This window comes from Amphiprion ocellaris, chromosome 4 (genome assembly GCF_022539595.1).
Source record: "Amphiprion ocellaris isolate individual 3 ecotype Okinawa chromosome 4, ASM2253959v1, whole genome shotgun sequence".
Classification (NCBI taxonomy): Eukaryota; Metazoa; Chordata; class Actinopteri; family Pomacentridae; genus Amphiprion; species Amphiprion ocellaris.
In genome coordinates this window covers 32,790,683-32,814,248 of record NC_072769.1, presented here as the reverse complement: position 1 = coordinate 32,814,248, position 23,566 = coordinate 32,790,683, and the positions used below count along the sequence as shown (strand labels likewise).

Here is a 23,566-nt window from a genome sequence, read left to right as displayed (position 1 = left end):
TTAAGGTGATGCTAATGTTAGCTACAGTTAGCCAACCTTTGACTTACATTGATGCTGCATAGCGTCATTTTGAAGAGCAAATTCCACTTTGTTACTATGCAAACTGCAACTTCTTTCTGAGCTTTTATTGTTTAGCTTTTTATCTTACAACCATAACTCTGGTTGTCGTGTCTGTTAATGTGTTGTCGCCCTATCAAAGACTTATCAATGCCAAATTCCTTTGCTGGGTTGTTCTCTCTTCCATTCTTCCCTTTCACACTCTGAGGCCAAAGTGAACTAAGCTCCAGGAGGCTTGGATGGTCAAGAAATATATATTAAATACAATGTATGTTATATATTCCCCCTGAAAGTGTCTTAAGTCATTGGTGGACAACGGAATAGTGAAATTTTCCACTTCCCACTTGTAGAGATAAAAAAATGGAAAGGAAAGATATCTTTTTGTCTAGATAGTGGTTTCATCACTTTCATCATTACTCTTCTATCTCCCTGGTATATTATCATGCATGTTGTATGGGGAAATTCCTAGTAGTATTCGGTTGTCCTCACTGTGTCAAGTGATATGAGGGAGATAAGCAAGCTGTGTATTGTTGACAGAAGCCAGTTAGGTTACAGAGTACTGCATCAGTTTGGAGTTTTGTAGATACAAAGCAGGGTGATAGGATCGTATTTTGGTAATTGTCTCATGGCCTTGCAGTCAGTCATCTTTAAAGTTACACTGAGTTTGTGTATCGAACAAATGCCACATCATTTCCTGAGTTTACACCATTTGAAAGTTGCAATTTACTGACCTCAGTCCCCTTATTAGCAACATCTTCCTATCTTAAACCACACTGTTCAGGGGAAGTTTGAAAATAGCTCTGTGTTTGAGAAGTGGTTTCTGCCCTTTGATTGTTCAAGCAGCACACAAATGTTTTAGTTTGAAATCTCTATTTTTTTAGGCATATTCTTACAAGCCATTTCTTTAACTTTCCCTATTTCTCATAGCTGCTGAGCTTGTTTGTTTCCAACATCCTCCAGTGTCTGTCTCCCTGCTTATCATTTACAGTAAGTTGCTTTCACAGCTTCCATTTGTGTGCATAAAACCCTTTACAAACAGTTCACAGTAAGTTCACACACATCGGAGCTGTAAGTTAGCAAACAGCATGAGAAACACTCTGACCTTGTGCTGACAATGCAGACACCAGCTACTCCCCCCAACCTTATTTCATTCTGAGACGGACTTTGCACTTGAGTGCTCAGTGTTTGCTCCTGTCAGCAGCCTGGTATGTGTGTTTGCCTTTGTGTGGTTAGGAATTATTAAGGTTATTAAGGTTGAACTCACACATCATCTAATGTTTCTGTGTCTGTGTCTGTGTCTTTGTTTATTGACGCCACAGGCTGCTGCTGTATTCCACTACACAAACAAATCTGCTTCACCCATTAATAAAGCCAGGCAGAGGTTTATGACGTGATTAGATATTGAATTAGCTGTTTAAAGCAAACACCAACTGCAAAGCCACCCAGAGTGTAAATGAAAAGGACCCACAGTAAGTGTCCTGCTTTACTAATGGTTTTAGAGTGTCTGATTTGTGATTGTGTGAGAACCAGCTCTGTTTGCAGCATGTGGTTGTGCCAACCCTCAGCCCATCGTCACACTGCATCACAGAGGTCTGGTCTTTCAGGTTTTCCTACACGCCCACGCACAAACACATGCTTTGACACAAACACCCACAGGGCGTGGAAAAAGTCTAGCCCTTTTTACTGCACTTTCTTTGCCTCTTCCCATCAGTCTGCTGTTCTGTGTGCTGAGGTGTTGACTCCATCTGCTTCAGCTGTGTCTCAGCAGCAGGCAAACAGCAACTTTTTTAACACACTCGGGACACAAGAGATGGCGGGGGAGGTTGTTCCTGAGGGTCCAGACCTGAAGGAGATGGGCGAGGAGGAACTGTGGGAGCTGATTAACGACAATCGCCACCGGATCTCCTTGGGTGTGCGGCCATGCATCGTGATCCCATACCTGAGGCAGGCCAGGGTCCTCACCGAGATGGACGAGGACGAGATCCTGTCCTGCCACAACCTCACCAACCGATGCATGAGAACCAGTGAGATTCCTGAATTGATTTGTTGTTTTATGGATTTTAAAGAAAGCCCTGTCTGGGTGGGTTAAGCAGTGCTGTATTCTGCCTCAGTTTTCTGTTTTATCATCTTTTACTGCACCTGGTATGTTTGCAATGACTGCTGAGTGCATTGTTCTGCTTGACAGAGTTTCAGATAACATTTTTCCACAACACAGTTCCTTAAATCTCTGATTGTAATTTCCGTGTTATTATTGACTTGATGAAGTTGATTCAAATGTTAGTGTTGATGTTAAGGATAATATTAAATTGCTGTTTTTAGGCTACATGCTAGATCTGCTGAGGACCCAGGGGAGGAATGGTGCTGTGGCATTGCTGGAGAGCCTGATGATTCATTACCCAACCCTCTACACCCAAGTCACTGGACGCAAACCCAGTACTGAGCCCTCCAGATTCAGTGGTTGGTGGCTTAAAGTTTCCTACATTTTAAGGGAGTGCTAGCCATTTTGCCTGCTGTTTGTCTGAAGTGCGTTGCTCTCCTCACAGGCCTGATAAAGTACTCAGAGCTGACTGAGTACCTGGTCCGAGCAGTGACGGGGATGCAGAAGGAACTGCAGGAGGCCCGTTGTGAAGCCGGCAGGATGAGTGCACGCTGTGCCTCCCTGGAGTTGGAAATTGGACAGATAATGGAACAGGAGGAGAAGTCAAGGTGCCTCCAGTCCGAAAACGAGCGAATGCAGAGATACTTGTGTTCTCTGCAGCGTGACGTGACCAAGCTGAAGGATGAGAAGTGTGATTTGTACATACGCTACACAGCAGCCATCGAAGAGCAATCAGCTGTGAACGAGCGGCTCCACAACCTGAACCTGCAGGTCAGTGATTTTCACTCAAGTCTGTTTTGCACTTTGGGAAACTCAGAAATGCACAGAAAGATCTTCTTTTTCCTGTTGGTGACACAAAGCTGTCATCCCCAGGGAAGGTCCTCAGAAGGTCAGTGTTAAAGAGCCGAAATCTGAGCGCTGAAGAGTGATGTCTGTTTAGAAGATTCTGCAGTGTCCAGGGAGGCAAGATAATCACAGCCTGAGAAAGCTGTTGTATAAAGCCTTTTGTGGAGAGACACGTGACAAAATATAATACTATAAGGAAATTTTCAGCAGAAAGCTGGTTTTACAAAAAGTGAGAAGGGAGTTTCAAAGAACGGGCAGATAAGATCGAATGAAAGATGCTGCAGAGAATAATGGGAGGTGTACCTGATCCTTCTTTCTGCAACAATTCCACACCCTCTTTTTTTAAGGTAGACTGTGATTTTTACTTAATTTTCAACTTGTAGTCTTCAGACCTAACACATTGTGACTCAAGTGATATTTATCAGTAGTAGCAGTAATAGAGATAATAATCTGTGCAATATTTAATACTGCTCTCATTATTTCTGTTCATGAAAGAATCTGTACCACTGGCACGTGCAATACTGCTATTTCCATAATTAGTACTACCATTCCTAAATCTTTACATTTGCACTATATTTGCTGCAGCAAATTTCCCCACTGTGGGATTAATAAAGGCTTATGTTATCTGATTTCTTCTGAAACCATAAAAAGACCTATTACAACTTTTTTCTCCTATGCAGAAGTATTGATGTGCGATACAAAATTGCTGCTGTGCTTTCTAAACATGTTCCTCTGTATGTGAGGATTAGTATCAGAGGTGAAATTGAATATTGTAGTGAAAGTTTTATTGTAGAAGAATTATCGCATTTTGATTTTGTTCCCCAGAAACACTCTATCTTAGTTTTAATGAATATAATCGGACCATTGCATGCTGAAACAATTAGTTTTTAAAGAGTATTTTTCTATAACAGTAAATAGTCAAGACTGGTAATGTAACAAGGAAACTATTTTTTGTGGAAAAACATTATTAGCACTTATTTCTTAGGAGTTTAACTAAGATTAAGCTAGCCTGCTTAATATATACACTGTGGGTGTGGTTTGGTCAGATCTGATTAGTAACATCTTTGTAAATGGCTTCAGATTCTGATGCAAATATTGCTGAACCCTTATTGCTGACCTCTCCCTTTTCAAAGAGGCCCTATCTGCATCAAACCGGTAATAAGAGTAGAGGAAAAAAATCTCATATGAAATTAACCAAACTGTGACAGAAAAGTCTGTGTTTTTGTAAGATCACAATTGTCACAAACAGTAAGAAGCTGATTAACCCCTTTTAAAGTCATCTACAAAGCAAAATGCAAAAACTTCTCAGATATGAAGGTTTGCTCTTGTTTTTTTTCTTTACTGTAAATTTAAAATCTTTTGAATTTTTAGGGTTCTTGCTCAGAGACAGCCATACAGCCACCACCTTGGATTCTGATAAAATAGGCACTTTTTGGCCATTTTATAGACATTAACTTTAATTTATTCTTCACCTAATGGAAAACAGTTGACAGAGGACATAGTTGCAGCCCTTTCAGTGTTGTTTGTCTTTTGTGGTAGCAGGTATATCAGCTGCAGACTGAGCTGCAGAATGTCCAAACTGAGACTGACGTCCAGAAGAAACTCTCGCTCAGGTGTGTTTCTACTCCAGAAACGCCACAACTGCAAGAAGAAGTCAGGAGCCTGCGCTGCCAGCTGGCCAAGGCAGAGAAACTGGACCCAGTGAGAATAAGCACTTAAGTTTTCTGTGGTGTGAGCTGATCTATGTGGAATATTGACTGACGATAGCTACTTATATGTTTGCTTTTTGTAATTCATTTGCTGTCACTGCTGTTTCCTTGCCAGGCTCGTCAGGACATCCTGGCCCAGGACCTGGCTGAGGCCATTGATAGTCAGGTGGAGCTAGCAGGACAACTCAGGTGTTACAGAGAGGAGAATGAGCAGCTGCTCAGAGACAAGCAAGGGGTATGTGCATGTGTGTTTTCTGTGCTGCTGTCATCATGAATTAGGAAATATCATGCAAATTCAGCCAAACAACTATAATGAAATGTGACCTTTTGTAGAAGCCTGTTCCTACACAGTTTCATGACGTACAGAAATCGGCAGCCAGAGTCTAATTTTAGCTCTTTCTTTGTTTATGTTGAGTATTTAAAATTTTGCATTATAAAAGAACACTTTTTAATTTAAGAGTTACTGTAAACCAGCAGTAATACATAAACAGTTATAAAAAATTGTTAAATTGTAATGCTACATACCACCACTAAAGTTTCTGCCGTACGTAATTTACCATTGCATCAACTTACTCATAAAATCCCGTGAATGTGTTTTTGTGTTTCTGTGTTCAGCTCCTGGATCAGAAGCAGTGTCTGAGCCTTCAGGTGGAGCAGCTGACACTGGACTGTAAAATGCATCAGCAAAAGAGCACTATGATCCAAAGCCAGATGAGAGAGCTCCAGGCAGAGAGAGACCAGGTAAGGAACTGCCAACAATCCCATCATTTGAACTTTCCTGTCTGTGTTTTACCTATTACTTTTAAGAATAGCTGGAACTGATCTGCCATCATGCTGTTTGTTTTCTTCTGTTGAAATGTCAAGCAGTCCCATGTCAGTCATTATCATTGTGAAGAGTATCAAATATCAACCCGCTGTTTTGGCTCTTACTGTCTGTCACTGCAACAGTTACATGTGTAGGTGTGTAATTATTTGATAAGGGACACTGGATGAACTCACTACTGCTGGAAATAATACTGTTTTTGAAAGTGAAATAATAGCTCACCTTTCCGTTTGCCTGAACAATGTGTTTTGCTGTTCATGTCTGTCATGCAGCAATGATTCATTTAAATGCCTTGTCCTGTATTCTCCATCAATTGCTATTAAATAAATTTTCAAAATGTCTTTGAGACTGTAATTAACAACACATCTACACCTTAGGCCTTGTCCACACGTAGCCGGGTATCTCACAAAACGAAGATAATTTTCTACGATTCGGCCTATCATCCACACAAAAACGCAGATTTACGTCATCAAAAATGATTCTTTTTAAAAACTCCAACCAAAGTCAAGATTTGCGAATTCTCCGTTTTATGCGTCTGCACGTGGACATCAGTAACCAGGGTTTTGCGTTTCGAAACGTCACCGCCTGCGACAAAATATGTTCTTACGTCACATATGCGACCTGTGTTTACATTCGGTAACAGTATGGATGCTCTCACAAGGTTTTGGGCGCCGTTTCTTGTACAGGCGCTTTTTACTTGCTTGTTTTTACAAGCCCAGATACTGCTCCACATTCAACAACACAGGCGAAGGACGACGTTAAGGACGGTTATTCTCCACCACCTTGCTAGGATTTGAGGAACTACTGCCACCTAAAGGTCCGGCATGCTTACGAATGTGCTGAAAAACGCACTTATGCGGTTAGGTGTGGATGAAGTTTTTTCCTAAAAACGAGGTGGTGTCTACGTAAGTTTTTTTTCTAGAGAGGGCAGGATATTCGGTTTTACAAAAACCCTGCTACATGTGGACAAGGACTTAGAAACTGTCAGATGGAATTGAGCTGCCACCAGCTCCACTGGAGCTGTGCAGCAAACAAAGGCACAGGATTTGTTTGACAGCTTCTGGGTGTAATTACTGGTTGGTACTGGCTGTATGATATGTGATGCACATAGGATCTGCACAAACAATGCTACCTTGTGTTTAGAAAGCCATCCATCCATTATCTGTACACCGCTTATGTCACGGCGTGGGGGTGAACCCGAGCAGAGAGCACACAGACGAGGGACTGAGGCAAGAACGAAGGTGGATTCTATTTAACAAAAAGAAAAGGGGAGTGCTGGACAGGGTGGGGAACCTGGTGACTGGAGTAACTGAACTAAAGGGGAGGTTGGGGGGGTGACTGTACCAGGAACTGGCGGCCCGGTTGGCGTTCTCCGTGGGGTGGGTCGGCGGTGGAGAGCGGGCAGGAGGGCCTCGTTCCAGGGAGGGTGACAGGCGTGGTGTTTTCCAGAGCCGAGGGGGGCACACAGCAGGCAGAGACCCTCCACGACACGCAGGGGTTCCAGGAGCAGGTAGCAGGTCCAAGGTGAGGGAGGCAGGGGGGGAGGTCTGGTCAGGGCTGGATCCAGAGTGCAGGAGATGGGAGGACAGAGCAGGTGGAACCGGGCAGCTGGGTCAGCGGAGCTAGACAAGAGAAACAGGGTTAGTCAAGGTAAAGCTTTTCAATGGAAAAAAATCTCAGCAAAGGTGCAAGACTAGATGACTGACTGCGTGAGCAGAGTTTACTATCTGGCAGAGCGTGGAGTGTGCAGCCGGCTTTTACGGTGGAGATGATCATCAGGTGTGCTGCACCGCAGCTGTCCAGAGTTCTGTTGATGAGTGATTAGTGATGAGCAGCAGCTGGACAGAGCAGCTCTGCTGAGCTGCAGCAGGAAGGTGGAGAGAGGAATAGGAGTGAGGAGGGGGAGAGGGAGGACGAGGGAGGTCAGGTGGAGGCTGAAGCTGGGACAGAGGAGGGAGCCCTGACAGCTTAATCCTCATTAGGGTCACCGAGGGCTGGAGCCTATCCCTGCTGACTTAGAGTGAAGGCAGGGGACACCCTGGACAGGTCACCAGTCTATCACAGGGCTACGCAGAGAGACAGACAATCACACTGACATTCACACCTATGGACAATTTAGAATTACCAATTAACCTCCGCATATTTTTGGACTGTGGGAGAAAGCCGGAGTACCCGGAGAAAACCCACGCATGAACAGGGAGAACATGCAAACTCCATGCAGAAAGATCCCAGGCCCAGGCCGGACGCAAACCAGGGATCTTCTAGCTGCAAGGCAACAGTGCAAGGCTGACCTATCCACACAATCTTGATGCTGTAATTGAGGTCAAAGGTGCATCTACTAAATACTGACTCAAAAGGGGTGAATTCTTATGCAGTCACTTATTTTACATTTTATATTTTTAATTAATTGACATGACTTTGTAGAAATCTGTTTTCACTTTAACACAAAACTCTTTTGGTAAATTCTAGTAAACAAAAAAAAAGTCAAATTATTCTGATTATGATTCAGTGTCGAAAAGTAATGAAAAGTGAAAACTTTTAATTTGGCACTGTATGTGCTGCTTTTTGGCTTCAAAGTCTAATCAGTTTATTAATTTGTGATTTTTTGTACATATTAAATTCACTATTATGCAATATATACAAAGACAGATACAAAACTCATGGCTCAAAATCATTTTTATTCTCAAGTTTCCATCATCTATTGTTCCACAGTTGTGTTCACAAGAATGTGTCAAAACACAGAAAGCTGTCGCCTTCTGACGCCTCTTTGACAACATCCTGCATACCACACACCTTGCCAGTACACACACAAGTACTACTTCAGTCAAACAATCCCTGACTGAAATGTGCATATTTATGTTTTAAGTTTCAAGTGGCGCATGACAAATTTCACCATTGTCGAGACATTATGTTTTCTACATGAGGCACAAACTTTGGCATGTGTCTGTCTGCACGAATAAGGTGTGTGTATGTGTCAGTTCTGTGTGAACTAAGAATGATAAATTCAAACGGTTCCTTTTCTTTTAGGCGTACTTGTCCAGAGATGAGGCCCAGGCCATGATCGCCCGCATTCTGGCTGAGAAGGACACCCTGAGGTGCCAGCTGGTGGAGCTGCAGGAAAGGGTCTTCAGCCTGCAGGCGACGCACAACTCCAGACAACAACGGCAGAGCTCTGATGTAATTTTTCATACATGTCAGCATGCACAGAAGCACGACGCATACAGAAAGATTTTTGTCAATTGTTTGCTCTGTGTTTGTGACAAAGGAGGTGGAGGTTGCCTGGGAGAGCATGAAGTCCAGCTGTGAAGAATTCAGAGCTCCAGCTAGACGCCGGCTCTGCCGCAGTAATGCAGTTAATCCCATGTCATTGAGTTCCAGCAATTCAGAGGTGTGTGAGATCAGCAGCACAGGCTGGGCAATGAGCAATCACCTTAACCCTGAATGCTTGGTTGCATATTTCAAGATCTAAATCATGCCTTTAATTTACTGTTTTTCCTTATTTAAAGCTCTTGTATGGGATGTGGCTTGAATAACGTGTTCTTATTGTCATAAATACCATGAGAAAACCTCCTAATTTTACCTAAAACTGCCATCTGTGTAGCCAAAGCCTGATATAGCTCATTCCTCTGAATGTGAAAAACATATTACTAACACATCCAGGAATCACAGTTTTGCCACAATTAACTTTCTTCTTGATTATTTCAATTTCTTTTTTTCCAGTAATGATTTTAAATTTGTATTTGCACATATGTGTAGTATGAAGATGCTGCAGCAAGTAGTGTCCGATCCCGAAACGCTGAGCCACCCAGTCCAGAGTCTATTCGTCGAAGGCAGAAAGCTCTAAATGCAGAAAGCAGGTGTGTCTGTGTTCCTGTATTTATATACAGTATATGTCATTTTGTGTGTGAAGTTTGTTTAGAATTTTTTTTTTTTTAATTTAAAGTACATTATCAGTTCCAATTGCAGCATTTTACCCAGAAGGTATGAAGTTAAGGTGTTACTGACCTCTGCATTCCTCTCTGTTGTTGTAAGCAAGTTTCAGGTGGACTATTGATTTACAGGATTAAGAGGAACTTAACTATACGTCACTTAATTCCAACAAAAAAGACACAAATGAGTGTGTACAAGTGTAAAATATACAAAGCCGAAATCTGCAAGCAGAAGGAGCCTGACAAATCCTATTTAAAGCACACTGTGAATACACTGTACAAGTGTTTGTACAGACTCAAATCCCTCAATTGTTGTATTAAAGCTTTGAGCAACTTCTGTGCTTCCATGTTCAAAGTGCTGTCAGAAGATGCTGCTTTGTCATTATAAGGCTGTAACCAGCAAACCAATCTGTGTTGTAGCATGACATGATAGTTGTCTCACATTCTCATGAAAGTAAACTCTTTGCCAAATGCTAGTATTATGTGTGAATATATCTGCATGTGCAGGAAAGACAAAGACAGAGATCTGTAAGTGGTGCTCATGTAAATGTTCCTGTGTTCTCTTGTAGCTGCGAAACAGCAGAGTCTGATTATCTACTAGACGACTTTGTGTTCCTCCCCAGCGGTATGTATAGAAAACATGAGCTTTCTTTGAGTGTTTGTGTTTCAGAGCGAGTGGTGCTTTGCTGATGTATGGCTGGATTCTCATTAGCTTTTACACAGTGTTGGATGTTTTTCAAGCCTGTAAAGTGACACATTAACCCTGGCATATTATTTCCTGAGAAACAACCCTGATGCCAAACCATTAAACAGCTTCTCTTTTGTTTAGTTGGCAGTGAAGACAAACAGACTCCCAGGTTTTCCTCTTCTAGTGGCTCCAGCTCTTGCGGGTGAGACAATCCACTGGACGAACGTCATTCTTAATAAATAGCTTTTTATGACAATGCATTTTTGAGATCTGGAACAGATGCCAGTTTACATGAGTTTGCACATTCTGTACACTAAAGGACATTAATATTCTTAAGGTCAGTCATGCAGTAAGTGTAATACAGGTTAACACAGAGGAGAGGAGGAGATACAGGAAGCTGGTAATCAATAATCAGCAGCTGGTAAATTGAACACAGCACTCTCATGTTTTGACCATATAATAACTTAAATTTAATAATTATTAATGACATAATACGTACTGTAAAAGCACATGGGGTGGAGGCAGAAAGTGTGAGCCCTTAATATTACAGCATGCAGCCTAATCTAAACATCTGCCGTTCTAGCAAATGTAAACGTGGCTGCAGTATCGTTCTGGATAAGCATCGCCAGGGAAGATACCAAATGTCAGCTGCTACTGTGGGTCGCTGACTTCAGAAAATTATTGACTGTGTAGGATTTGTGTCTAAATGTTCAATATGGCTTTATTTAGGGTGATGTGAATTTCTACTTACATTTTGGCAGCTCTGTGGCGTGTAATTAGACACAGCTGTGCTTTCCACTAAGTGCTGACATAAGAATGGCAACATGTCCATGGTGAAAATGCTAACATGAAGACATTTACTGTCATCTACTATTTTTACATTTTCCTTCTTACAAAAGCTAAAAACCTATGGTCTTAGATGTAACCTGAGTGTTTACTGAAGCATTTTAATGCATCCCTCTTTGCCTCTCATCTCACCAGCCTGCCCAGAACCTTAGCCCCTCCCTTCCTGGTGCGATCTCGTCCAAAAGCAATCCGTGTCAACGGTCGAATCCTGAGCATCTCCTTCCAAGGCGAAGAACTACTCAGGCAGCTCACAGTGGTGGGTGGCAATAAGACCGGAGTGTTTGTGCACCAGGTGACTGAGGGGAGCGCCGCCCATACTGTGGGTATCAGCAATGGGGCACAGATAGTGGAGGTAGGTCCGAGAAAACAGTTCTCCTAATTGATTTGTCTGTTGTGAAGGTGTTTCTCAACATACTGTCATTCTACAGGTGAAATACGAGCAGAACCATAAGGCTCTGAAGATGGTGCTGGAGGATTCCACGTTAGAGGAAGCTATGTGGGCTCTCGGCCAGGTCACAGGCCTCTGTCACCTCTCCCTCCGGCCCAGACAAGATGGTATGTCCCACAGCATGTACATGAAGAACTCTGAGCTCTATATAGGCAAGATGTTAGTGCCATCATGAATCATTTCTACACCATTTTAGAGAAGATACTCTGCAACGTTTCTCCCATTTTGAAGCCAAAATGATCCCCCAGCTTAGAAATCTTTGTTCCTCTTTAAAACATATTCCCTACAGAGTCAAATAAATTTACTACTGTAAATATGCACATAAACACAGGAAACGTCATATGTCAGTGCTCTATTATGCATTGTGTTTGTCACAGAGACTGTATCTGGGTATTAGCTGGAAATAAGATTTTATGGTTCCAGCTAATATCAAACCTCCAGGAAGCAGATAGTCTGGAGATTAAAGGGATGACCAGCTGCAACATGAGGAAACTCCCCGTTTGTCATATTGTGACATGAGGAAATAACAGTAAGATATAATGTTGATCAGCCTTCTGTGTTTGTGAGGCAGTCTTTGTTTTACAGAATGCAAAGAATGTAGCTTCACGATTAAACTGTCAAACTAAACGTAATAGAACAGGTCCGTTTCAAGAAGCAGGTTCAACAAACTCTGAGGCCTTGTCCACACGTAGCCGGGTATCTCACAAAACGAAGATATTTTTCTACGATTCGGCCTATCATCCACACGAAAACGCAGATTTACGTCATCAAAAATGATTCTTTTTAAAAACTCCGACCAAAGTGAAGATTTGCGAATTCTCCGTTTTATGCGTCTGCATGTGGACATCAGTAACCGGGGTTTTGCGTTTCGAAACGTCACCGCCTGCGACAAAATATGTTCTTACGTCACATATGCGACCTGTGTTTACATTCGGTAACAGTATGGATGCTCTCACAAGGTTTTGGGCGCTGTTTCTTGTACAGGCGGACATTTGAAATAATAAATAGCAGCTATTTTTAAAAATTCAGTCCCTTCCTCCTTTCTGCCCTGAAGTCAGCTGTTAAGAGCTGTTTTTTTTTTTTTTTTTTTTACTTGTGAACTGAGAAGCAGAGAAGTTGGTATTATGGTTGAATCACCACTTTGTCAGAGGTAGGTGAGGGTGTCAAGGTTAAATGAAATGAAATGAAATAAAATGTTGACCTAGTATGACTGCAACCACCAAAGTCACAATGTACAGCAACTAACAACAATTTTGAATATGATCAACATTGCGTATTTGCAGTGTTTCAGTCACAGTGGTTTTTAACATCCTCTTCTGCCTGTTCAGACTATGAGGCGCTGCTGCAGCAGCTGCGGAGCTGTGAAACATCTTCTGGAGACTCCTTCTACGTACGAGTCAACATGTCCCTCCCTGCTGGTCCTGGAGGAACGCTGGCCGTGTCCTGCAACGACATCCTGCACGTGACGAACACCCAACCTGCAGGCACGGAGGATATGTGGTACGCCAGCCAAGTTCACCCCTGTCAGCTGCTGGACCTCCAGAGTGGAACTGTACCCAATTATTACAGGTTGGTGGTGCCCTGATGAGGAATGTCGGAGTTGTTTCTTGTTATACGTGGACCACGTGTGCAGGTCCTATTATTCCTTGAATCTAAATTGGTATGTTTAGTATTTACAGGCCTCAAGACTGTCAGAGTGATTTACAGTTGTCTGCTCTGTGTGTGGTTTCAGAACAGTGGTCTGTTGGCTCGTCTGATTCTTGCACAGCTCTATTATTTTTGAGGTTGTAGGTTTGGTCCCCCATTTGTATTTTTTATTGTTTTTCCCACATTTCCACTGTTTCAATTATTTCTTGTCCCATTAGTCCCCCTTTTCACAGCATTTGCCATGTTGTTGTGTAAATATTCAGACAGGACTTGGTGCAGGGAGAGCGCATATGTTGATGGAGTCTACAAAATATTGAAAATGTTTTTAAATGTAATGCAGTTTAGTACAGCACCGCCACCCACTAACACCCCAGTAATACACATAAAGTAGAATTATAAAATTTCTGTTGTCAACGTTAACAAATACTAAAAACATTTTTTTTTGTAAAAATAGAATTTATTGCAGAGATAATGGATTGGATTCCATTAAATTTCACAGATAAACTTGATAAAGTGGTAGGTGATTGTATACCAAATATGATGCAGATTTGGTGTTTATTGATGAGTGTTTGAAATACGAGTTCAGGTTAATGTCAGCCAATTCAGGAAAGCTGTTCCCTAACCTTATGCAAAATTTAATTGAAACGTTCTCTCACAGTACTAACAGATTTTGTGAATTCACAGAGCACAGCGACTCCTGATTCGAGCCATTGAAGATATGAGCTTTCAAACAAAGAAATCTCCAAAGGTGAGAATAATCTACAATACCAGTGAGATGATCCAAAGTTCCAGTGTGTCAGCTCATTCCTCATTCCTGGGAATATTCCTCTGGCTTTTCAGATTTGTCGTGTGGTGGCCCAGAATAAACAGAAGGCAGTGAGGATTGTGAGCACCGGGCGTCTGGGCAGGAACCCACTGTGGGTCAGTGTGGAGGGTGAAAAGACCAAGAGCGTGGATTCAGGTACAAAAACCTGCAGCAGCACAAACATTCAGCTTTATTGAATCTGCTGTAACATTTGTTTGACGCATTTAGCAGTGTTTTTAAAGACTAACTGTGTATATTCCTCTCCATGTAGGTGCCACATCTGCACCCAAAGGTTGTGTAACCCTCATGCCCTACACCCTGGTCACCCCCCACTATCCACCCATCTGCAGGCCTGTCTTGCTGCTGCCCACCGTCCTGGGGCGCATCCTCGACAAGAAGCTGGCAGGCTGGCAGGGCTTTCAGCTCTGTGAACCAGGTAAGAAACACTGCGTTGTTATATGCTGACAGTAAACCATTTCATCTTCTTATCTATCTCAGCTGCAGCACACGCTAGAGTAGACACATTTTTAGATAGAAAGAAGGGACACACTTTCCTGAGTAGACAGATAAGTCTGTTAGATTTGACCTGTCACGTGTTTTATTGGTGAGATTGCTTATGTGTCTCTTCCTCTGTTTCCGGTGTCATGCCGTAATGGACGCGTGTTTTGCCAGCTTGGTAAACAACCAGTTCCGTACTCTGCGATGTTAAATATTTTATGGCTTTGTCTGTTGCTGTAAACCAGAAAGGAAATAAACTTTGTAAATAAATAGCGATAAAAGTGATGGAGGCTAAGAAGAGTAAATGTGTTCCCTTGTGTGATAAGGTGAAATAAAAGTTTAATGATCTCTGTGGGAAAGTTTATTCATTACAGCAACAAATACTATTTAGGGAAAAAAAACACAGGATGCAGAAGAAAATCAAATAATGCACAGCACACCATCATGTGGAACCTAATCTTTTTGTTGCTCCTCAGAGGTGCTGAGCTCCAGTGAACACACCACCCGCCTGCAGAGGTCTGAGATCCTGGAGGAGTGTGAACAGGGACGCTGCTGCTACACCCTGCAGAGTGTCGAGAAAGTCATGAAGAAGGTCAGAACATTCAACAAAATATTAGGTCTAATGTTTGATTGTCATATGTATGGGTTTAATATGTCAGCAACTAAAGGAGGGTGAGCCCAGCTTTTCCTTAAATGCCACTGTTTGGTGTGAAATGTATTGAGTTCTAATCCAATTTGCTTGACACATACATAGCACTCATGTACAGAGATTAACTTTGTAGCAACAATCATCTCTAGCACCATCATTAGGTCAAACCTTTATTTATTATTCCAGTATTTTGCTTTATGACAGTACTATGACCACAAATTATGCTTTAACCATCTGAATCCCAAGCAGTGTCTGATAATTTTCTACTCCTGTCACATTTTTATGCTCCTGCTCCTGGATGGAAAAAGAACAACCATGAATAAGAGCATGAACTTTGAAATAGCTTCTGTAGAGTATGAGGAATGCCATAAGTCATGAATAAGCTGAATTTCTTCTGGAATCAACATATAAAACATTTTTCAACTGCCAACAGGCGTTACCAAAAATGGTGGCTCTGCATACTATGGATATTTAACTACTTCCTCTTTTAAAGAATTTCTCAAAGCTGCCTCCTTTCTGTTCTGAGTAAACACAGCCTGCAGTTCAGCCAAATGCCTTGAATTTTTGTCACGTGACTGTCATTCGTGGCTGAGTCGTTCATGGTAGCCCAGTTGTGCCAAAGCGTGCAAAATTTATTGTTTTTTACAGAAATTTTTTAATTGAAATGTGTGGAATGTTTTTAATAAAAGAATTTTAAACATAGATTCGCCACACATGGCTACTTTAACAAACATTGTAAAGTTTAAAATCTGACGACCCTTTCTGTTTTCACAATTTCTAGTGCTGATAACTGATATTTTGATGGCAAGTTTACAAAGATAACATACTTTTTAAAATCTGCTGTGAATCAGTAGGTTCAAATTAATTTTACTGAATAGTACAGCTGTTAAAGCTCATGCTCAAGTAGAAATTTTTTAAACTCGTCTTCCTTTTCCTTCCTCTACACTCTACAGGGAATCCACTGTGTGCTGCCTTTAGGCCTCGACTGTGTGCGGCGGCTGCACCGCTCTGAGATCTTCCCCATAATCATTTATGTTGGCCAGACTGCACGTAGTGCACGCAAACTGAGGTGAATTTTTTATCTTCTCACAAAATACAGACAGAGCTGCACCTCGTCACTCATGACTCTGATAACAGTATTATATAAACATCAGTACAAATCTTGTAATGGTTTTATTCTGGTGTGTTGACATTCTCCTCCCACCAAAACCAGACTTTAGGTTAATCAGTATTATGAGACTGTTGTTCCACTGAAGAATAAAAGAGAGCATGTTCCTGCATTATGTTGTCTCTTGCTTGTACCATATTCTGGACTATTCTGCTGGTATTTCAGCTTCTTGTTTGAAGGGTATTCTGGTGTGATTGATGAGAGTTCAGTTATGACTTGAGGAAAACCTGTCGCCTCTGATTCAAAACCTGTTCAAGAGTAATTTCAGTTCCTTCAAACTCCCCACATTACCAACCAAAGGACTCAATACAATCTTGCACTAGAGTATATATTTTGCACATACTGACCTTTGCACCACAAAACAGTGCACTCTTTCTTCTGTACAGGCAATGTACTTGGTATATTTAACATGACCTGTCACAGTTTGCATGAGCAGATCTTACCTTTCTGCAACATGAATTTTGCTCATGCTTCTTTGATGCAGTTCTTTTCTGTACAAAAACTTTTTCACTGTTTTACATTCATGTATATTACCTCAGTATGTGCTAGTAGACGGGAGTGATGAGGGTGTCTGAATGAGTGTATTCTGTGAGTAGGTTTGTCACGACACCGAGGGGGAATTCTTAAATCTTAAATCATTAAAAGATATCTGTGAAATTTTAGACCGATATATCAAATACTTTCTGAGATAATTTTTTTTTTTTTTTTTAAGAAAGTGGCCTTTCATCCACATTTTATTGCACATTGAAATTTGAGGCTGTTTGAACAACAATATTTCAGGAAATATTAAAGATAAAATTCTGAGATGTTCAATGTTATTGAGCATCAAGTCATTGATTCAGAATCTGCAATATTCGACAAGTGGATCGAATAATCTTGCATTATCGGTGAGCTAAAATTTGAAAAAAAGAGCTGCCAAACTGTTTCTTCATTCTTGTTCCATTGGGAATAAATTTGGCACATACCATTTTAAATATTCATAATTTAATCAGAGATTGCAGATGAAATAATGTAAGGCAGGAACACAGAGAACCTGGCATTGCTGCATATGACAATATAGCCTTTGAATCCTTTGACTGAAACTCAGCTGTAGTTGTAGGGAAACATACTAGCAATCTAAAACCAAAACACCAGCAAAGAAACAATGTAGTGCACAGTGTATGTTGTAGTTTATTCATAATATTTCTCCAAACATTCCAGGTCAAAGCTGCAGCGTCACGGTCAGTCGGAGGATCAGCTGCTGGCGTGTTCAAGGAGCGAAGAGCCGCTGCTGGACAAACTGCCATGTTTATATCACACCGTGGCTCCAGACTCCTGGTGTGATCAGACGTCCCTGCTGACCAGCCTTCGTACCATCATCTGGGAGGAGCAGAAGAAGATCGTCTGGGTGGAGCCCGACCTGTGGTGAAGCAGAGCACGGAGCAGAACACAATCCAACAAACAATAGCAGGAATTATAATTCCTCAGAGGGCTTTTTTGTATATTAGAATATATTAACAGGATAAATGAGCTTTACAAGAAGTAGATTTGTCAACATGAGTATGTATCTATGATACTTTATAGTGTGTATGCAGACATATGATTATTTACTGTACCTAGAAACATTTTCTACACTCTGTGTTGCCTCCCTGTTTGAGGTGTTTGTTTAAAATATTTGTATAGTGTCCTCTGAAGACACCTACATATATCATTAAAACATACTGTACTGGGTTGTTTGCACCATATCTCTACAATATGTTGTAGATCATTTCCCACTATGAGGGATTCTCTTTTATTACCTGACCGCTGTAATGACCAGTTCAAGACCTTTCTACTGTTGTAGATTGTCACTTCTCAAATTTATGTTTCTAATTAGTTCTGATATATATATATATATATATATATATATATATATATATATATATATATATATATATATATATATATATATATATATATTTGTATATTTGTATATTCTTTCAGTCTTATGTATTCTTCTGCCTCTTGTTGGACTGCAAAGCTTCCAAAAACCTTCAGTCTGTCTGGTCAAACACCTCACATCTCTCTGAGTTTCTGTGAAATTCCTAAAGGAGTTAACATATCTCACTTCCCACAGTAATGAATATGTAGCAATACTGGTCGATTTACGTTCATTTAAGTTTGAAAAGCATTAACTCATTTTTACTCGATTGCTATTTTCAAGCTGATTCAAACCACGTTTGGTGATGCTTACTATAACTGTTAGCCTCATTAAATGTATTTTATACTATTCATGAATTCAATAAAAAAAATTCCCTGTCATAATAAATAATGTTGGATACATCATGTAGGATATTCATCCTTAATTTCCAGGTATTTTCAGAAAAATGCATATTTAAGTTTGAAGATGCTATAAATACATAACCTTCATTTGCCAAACTACACCAGAGGACAGCAAGAGCATGTTGTTTTCAGGAAAGACCACAGTTTTAAAACCTTTGAAACCTCCAGTTGATCCACACATGGAACAACTGTACGTCTACCTGCTGCTGGATGTCTAGGAAGCAGAATAATAAGAGACGCCCAACACTGGTCCTTCTCACAGAGCAGACATTAAGACTGGATGATCAGAAAGTGAGGGATGGGCTGAAACACTCCAAGAGAATCAGAGTTAGAAACCACGAGAGGCTGTGCAGAGAATGAAATCTTGGTGAAGATGCTGGATGTATGTTATATGTATGATGTATGTATATTGATATATTGAATGCTCAAATATTGTTTTTGAAAAAAAGAGACTAGATGAACATCTGAATTTAAAAATGTGAAGAATTTGTGCAGATACTGTATTTATTTCTGCAGATAATCGCATAAATTTAAGCATAAAGGCTACTAAACATAACGAACTACTTCTTCTTTTTAACTCTCTAACTTTCTGCCTTTTACTTTCCTTCTTTCATTCCATCTAACATTCATCATAGCTGAAACCGTCTCATCTCCAGGTGGAACCAATTTAGTCTTGAAATTAGGTCAGTCAGCTCCGGCACATGCGCAGTTGCGACAGGCCTCGTCTAATTAACAGCTGCGTCACCGCAAAATTGAGGAAAGGAATATGTTTGACATTTTTTCGGAAGAAAACTACGAAAAACTATTTATAGTATGTTTTAAACCAGTTGTTGCTGTTGATATATAATTTATTCAGACACCGTGTCACCTGTCAGGAGTTGCAGCTAAAGTAAAAACCACAAAAGAAGCGGAAGTGGGAAGTGGAAGTGGAAAAGTAACAGGTGAGTTTTCTGACAACGTTTTTAGACTTTACTCTGTAATGTGTAACTAGCAAGACAACAGTTCCTGTTTGATACGAACGTGAAACATATAGAGGTTAATTCTGGAGTTCTGGCTCTTCATTTGTGATAATGTTGTGTTTACACTGAGAAATAATAATCCGTAAAAACGGCAACAATAGCGGGATGGGTGCCAGGAAAGTATATTTACAAATGATGGAACACTGTAACATTCAAAAATTGTAAAAACACTGAAACTAACAGCAAATAGTAGTATTTTTAGCTGGTATAAATGCAACAAAACTGTAATTTCACAGCCATACAGTGTACAAGAAAAAATACTATTGGTGAAAATGCAAGTTTTTGATACACACATTAAATACAATTTTGGCCTTTTTGTTGTTGTTTTTCCCATTCAACTCGTAACTAAATTTTTTTCTGTAATTTTAGTAGATATCACCTTTAATTTGACAAAACAGGAAAAATCTGTAGAAGAAACAGTTTTTACAGCATCTTCAGTCCGTATTTATACATATTTTTTCTCTCAAATAACGACAAACATTAGCAAACAAAAACAAAATATTTTAGCCAACCTAAATACAGTTAAAATAGCACATTTTTTTTACAGTCAAATGCTGGAAAAGAACAAATGACCGTGAATTAAAAAACAGATTTTTAAAAGGTGACATTATTACAGTTTGGCCTGTTGTATGTAGGATTAACCTCTAAATGAATGTTTGTCTGCTATTATTTACTATTGATTATCAAAAACAGGAAATCTGTAAAATAACAGACAAATTAGACATGAGCTGTTAAAAAAAACACAGTGTACAGGTATAACCCAACCTGAAAGTATGTGTATATAATGTCTGTGTGTTCATATTGGACTGAGCTTATTCAACAGTTTTTGACACAAACTGCAGCATCTTTGCAGCTCCTGCTTTCCAGCTTAAAACTTTCTCGACTGTTGCCTGATGAAGGTGGAAACAGAATTCAGGAGCTTTTATTGTGATATACAGAAATAAACAAAGTTATCAGTACAAGAACATTTTCAGCTCACTGTGTCTCTAAAGCACACAGATGTTCTAGTTCTGACCAACTTAATAAATAACGGACAAGACTTGCCATCACAAATATTTTTAAGTTGTTTTTTTTTTTTTGGCCTGACCAGTCCATTAATCATGTAGATCAGCCTAGCAATGTTAAATAATCTTCCATCTTATTTGTTTAAATCCTAGTTTTATTTCAGATTTATTTATTATCTGCATGTAAAAGTTGGATGCAGGAACCACAATGTCATTGGAATTTTATTGTGTCTCGCTCCATTGAATCTGGATGTAACATGCCAAATTTCAGCCATAATTTACACAATTAACATCCTGCTGCATTGAATGTAGAACTCACACTTGGGACCACACATGTTGCAGAGAGAGCTGTAAAGATGGTAGCGCATGTGGAGGACAAAACTAGGAAGCCTTTTATTGTGGTCTCCAAAAGAAAACACCTTCAGGGCTTCCCTCCAAATTCAAACCGACCAATCAGGTAACAGCTCTAAAAGTTTAACAGCACATTCACTTGATTTTCTGAAGATTCTATAAAATCACAGTGCTTTCATTTATAGTTACGCATTCACTCATCGATACTGAACCTCCAGAATGAACAAACATTAGTGCTTCCTTATGTATTTCCCCTAATTATTTCAAATTTCATCACCCATCTACTGTCCAATCAGAACTGAGACCACACCTACTCATCTTCCAATAAAATAGCCCAATTTGAGGTGTGTCTCCTCTTTAAACTCCAGAACAAGATGGCCACCACAACTCTGCAGGTGTTGTTTTTAAACTTAATGTCCATTTAATACACTGTCTGGTTTAATCAAACAAATGAGTGTAACTTTAGGGAGAAGTACAGTTCTGTCTTTAGCTGCTGGAAGTAAAATTAGGTAAACAGGAAAACAAGACAGCATATGATTTGTGTTCACCTTTACACACAAAACACCTGCATGTAGTCTCTGGTGAGAAGGTGTCATTTTGTCACAGACTTTTATACAGTCTGACTGAGGAGTCTGCTGGCTGTTAGTCAGGTTTAAGGCACTTTGTGTTGTCTTCACATCTTAGATCAACAGGATGCATCTTTTTACATGCAGACTAGCTGCTGTTTGTAAAGTTGTGTTAACATGGCAATAATACAAACTCTCCACAATTTCCTCTAATTCAATTTGGTTAGGTTTCTGTTTTTTATGAATACATGTGTGCTTTGCTTGATAAGCTAATATGACATCAGTACGTGCTGCTTCTCTGTGAATATTTAGTGCAATGTGAAAAAAATGCAGCAATTTTCACCAGATGGCATGAATAACTCAATTCATGGTAACCACAGTTGCAACAATTATTAAATTAATGAATTGTCAACTATTATCAGCTAGTATCTTGATGATTTGACTAATCAGTTTGAGTAATTTTTGAAGAAACAAAAGCTAAATTCTCTGATTTTTAGCCTCTTAAATGTGATTATTTTCTGGTTTCTTTACTCCTCTGTGACTGAATATCTTTAAGTTGATAGAAAACAAGACATTTGAAGATGCCATCTTAGGCTTTGGGAAGCATCGATTGACATTGTTCTTGTTTTCTGCCATTTTATGTACCAGCTAACCGGTTCTTTGTTGAAGTAACTGACAGATTAATTTATAGCGAATCATTTGTGGTGCAGATTTAAAAAGTAAACCAACCTGGCTGTTTCTTCGTGTCGTAGAAACAGTTGCAAGATACTGCTGACAAGGACAGACTGTTTTTGTTCAATTTCATTCATTCTGTAGCTTAAATATTTTCGTACATCAGATGTGTTTTATTTCCCCAAGCCAATCTGTTTTCTCAGTTCAAATGCTGTTCATTTGTGGAACCAGCATGTAAACAAACTTGTTTTCTTTTTTATACAGTTTAAAATAATAATATCTATCAGACTGACTGATAGTCTATCATGTGGATTAGTTGTGGAAAATTAGATCTGTGCAAGAAACAACATATTGTGGAGGGAGGCCAGTGGCTATTATCACACGGAGCACACAGGAGCTATTTTTTAGTTTGTTGCTTAATAATTTAAGTGTTTGGTTGCTTTTTTTTTTTTTTTTTTTTTTAAACAGTTTTCTCTGTTCCTTTGTTTAATTCTATTGGAAAAGTAATCCTTCAAAAGGCACAGATTTTGTTTGGACAATGAACTTCTTTTACATGTTACTTATCTGCGTTGCATCGGTGGCTCTGATTATTTGAATTTAAATACTTTTTTTGACAAATGGCTGCTAAACAAAGACATTTCCGAAACATTTCCGAGCAGTTAACACACATCAGTTCTGACTTTGTGCTAAAAGTATTTTTTTATTTTGCTCTGCTGTTGTCTTATTGTAGAAACATCATTATTTTGTTAAGCATTCTTCATCAACATTAACAGTGAATCAGCTGCAGCGTTTGTTTTGTTTATGTGTTTATTAGGATCTCGGGTAATTGGTGTCTTCTGCATGGAAGCCAATTCTTCTGTAGTTTTTGGCACATTGCTGCTTTTTATAAAAGATACTGATAATTTGGTCAATCATTTATCATGTCTGCTCTTCTCTTTCTCACGTATACAGGATGCATTCACTTGTTTATTGTTCAAGGATACATCCAAAGAGGCATCTTTTTGACTTGGTGAGTTTACAATTTAGTCAACACTCTTTGTTTGGAGAACACAGATCATGTCTACTTTATCTCCCTGTTTCTCCTTCACACTAACAGGATGCCATTGTTTGTTTGTTTGTTTTAGGATTCAACGCAGGATCCGATGCAGTTTGACAGAACAACCTTTTGAAGGTATTTATCATGTTTCCTCCTTGATTCTCTCTTATCCTTTGCACAGCTCTACTGTTTTAAAATTATTTGTCAGTATACCAAGGCTAACACAAAGATCAGTCATATGTAATTAGTCCTAAATGGTCAGTCTGGACCAATTTTTTATTTTTTTTTGTCTCAGGCTGAATGATTTGGGGAAAATATCTAATTTGCGATTTTTTTTCAGACAGTGCGGTTTGATTTTCGAAATATTCTTTTAAAGTCAAGCTATTCACACTGAATTAGATTGAAA

At 39.8% G+C, this 23,566-nt stretch overlaps 1 protein-coding gene and 1 long non-coding RNA gene across 3 annotated transcripts; both read left to right on the top strand.

Annotated features, from left to right (window-relative positions):
* The first annotated feature begins 1,692 nt into the window (after positions 1-1,692).
* card14 (caspase recruitment domain family, member 14) lies at positions 1,693-17,922 on the top strand. Of its 2 annotated transcripts, none has more exons than XM_035954329.2 (20): positions 1,693-2,081; positions 2,377-2,514; positions 2,601-2,926; positions 4,541-4,702; positions 4,826-4,945; positions 5,326-5,451; positions 8,561-8,710; positions 8,799-8,921; positions 9,290-9,390; positions 10,032-10,087; positions 10,292-10,352; positions 11,132-11,348; positions 11,425-11,551; positions 12,773-13,013; positions 13,776-13,839; positions 13,932-14,052; positions 14,168-14,332; positions 14,871-14,986; positions 15,997-16,112; positions 17,412-17,922. In XM_035954329.2, the coding sequence occupies exons 1-20, from the start codon at positions 1,868-1,870 to the stop codon at positions 17,617-17,619; spliced, it is 2,952 nt and encodes a 983-aa protein (XP_035810222.2). In that variant the 5' UTR covers positions 1,693-1,867; the 3' UTR covers positions 17,620-17,922. The 2 variants fall into 2 exon arrangements, with proteins under 2 accessions (XP_035810222.2, XP_023139328.2); XM_023283560.3 differs by having other exon boundaries at positions 1,698-2,081; positions 4,544-4,702.
* Positions 17,923-19,248: 1,326 nt separating this feature from the next.
* LOC129348701 (uncharacterized) lies at positions 19,249-23,295 on the top strand. The gene is made up of 3 exons (XR_008601348.1): positions 19,249-19,453; positions 23,076-23,133; positions 23,249-23,295. It is a non-coding gene; the product is annotated as an uncharacterized LOC129348701 (long non-coding RNA).
* Positions 23,296-23,566: the final 271 nt, after the last annotated feature.

Bases quoted from the DNA above. Each gene is read 5' to 3' on its own strand.
- card14 (XM_035954329.2), top strand. From the start codon at position 1,868: ATGGCGGGGGAGGTTGTTCCTGAGGGTCCAGACCTGAAGGAGATGGGC. The intron at 2,082-2,376 runs GTGAGATTCCTG...TGCTGTTTTTAG, and splicing joins CAACCGATGCATGAGAACCA to GCTACATGCTAGATCTGCTG. The intron at 10,353-11,131 runs GTGAGACAATCC...TCATCTCACCAG, and splicing joins AGTGGCTCCAGCTCTTGCGG to CCTGCCCAGAACCTTAGCCC.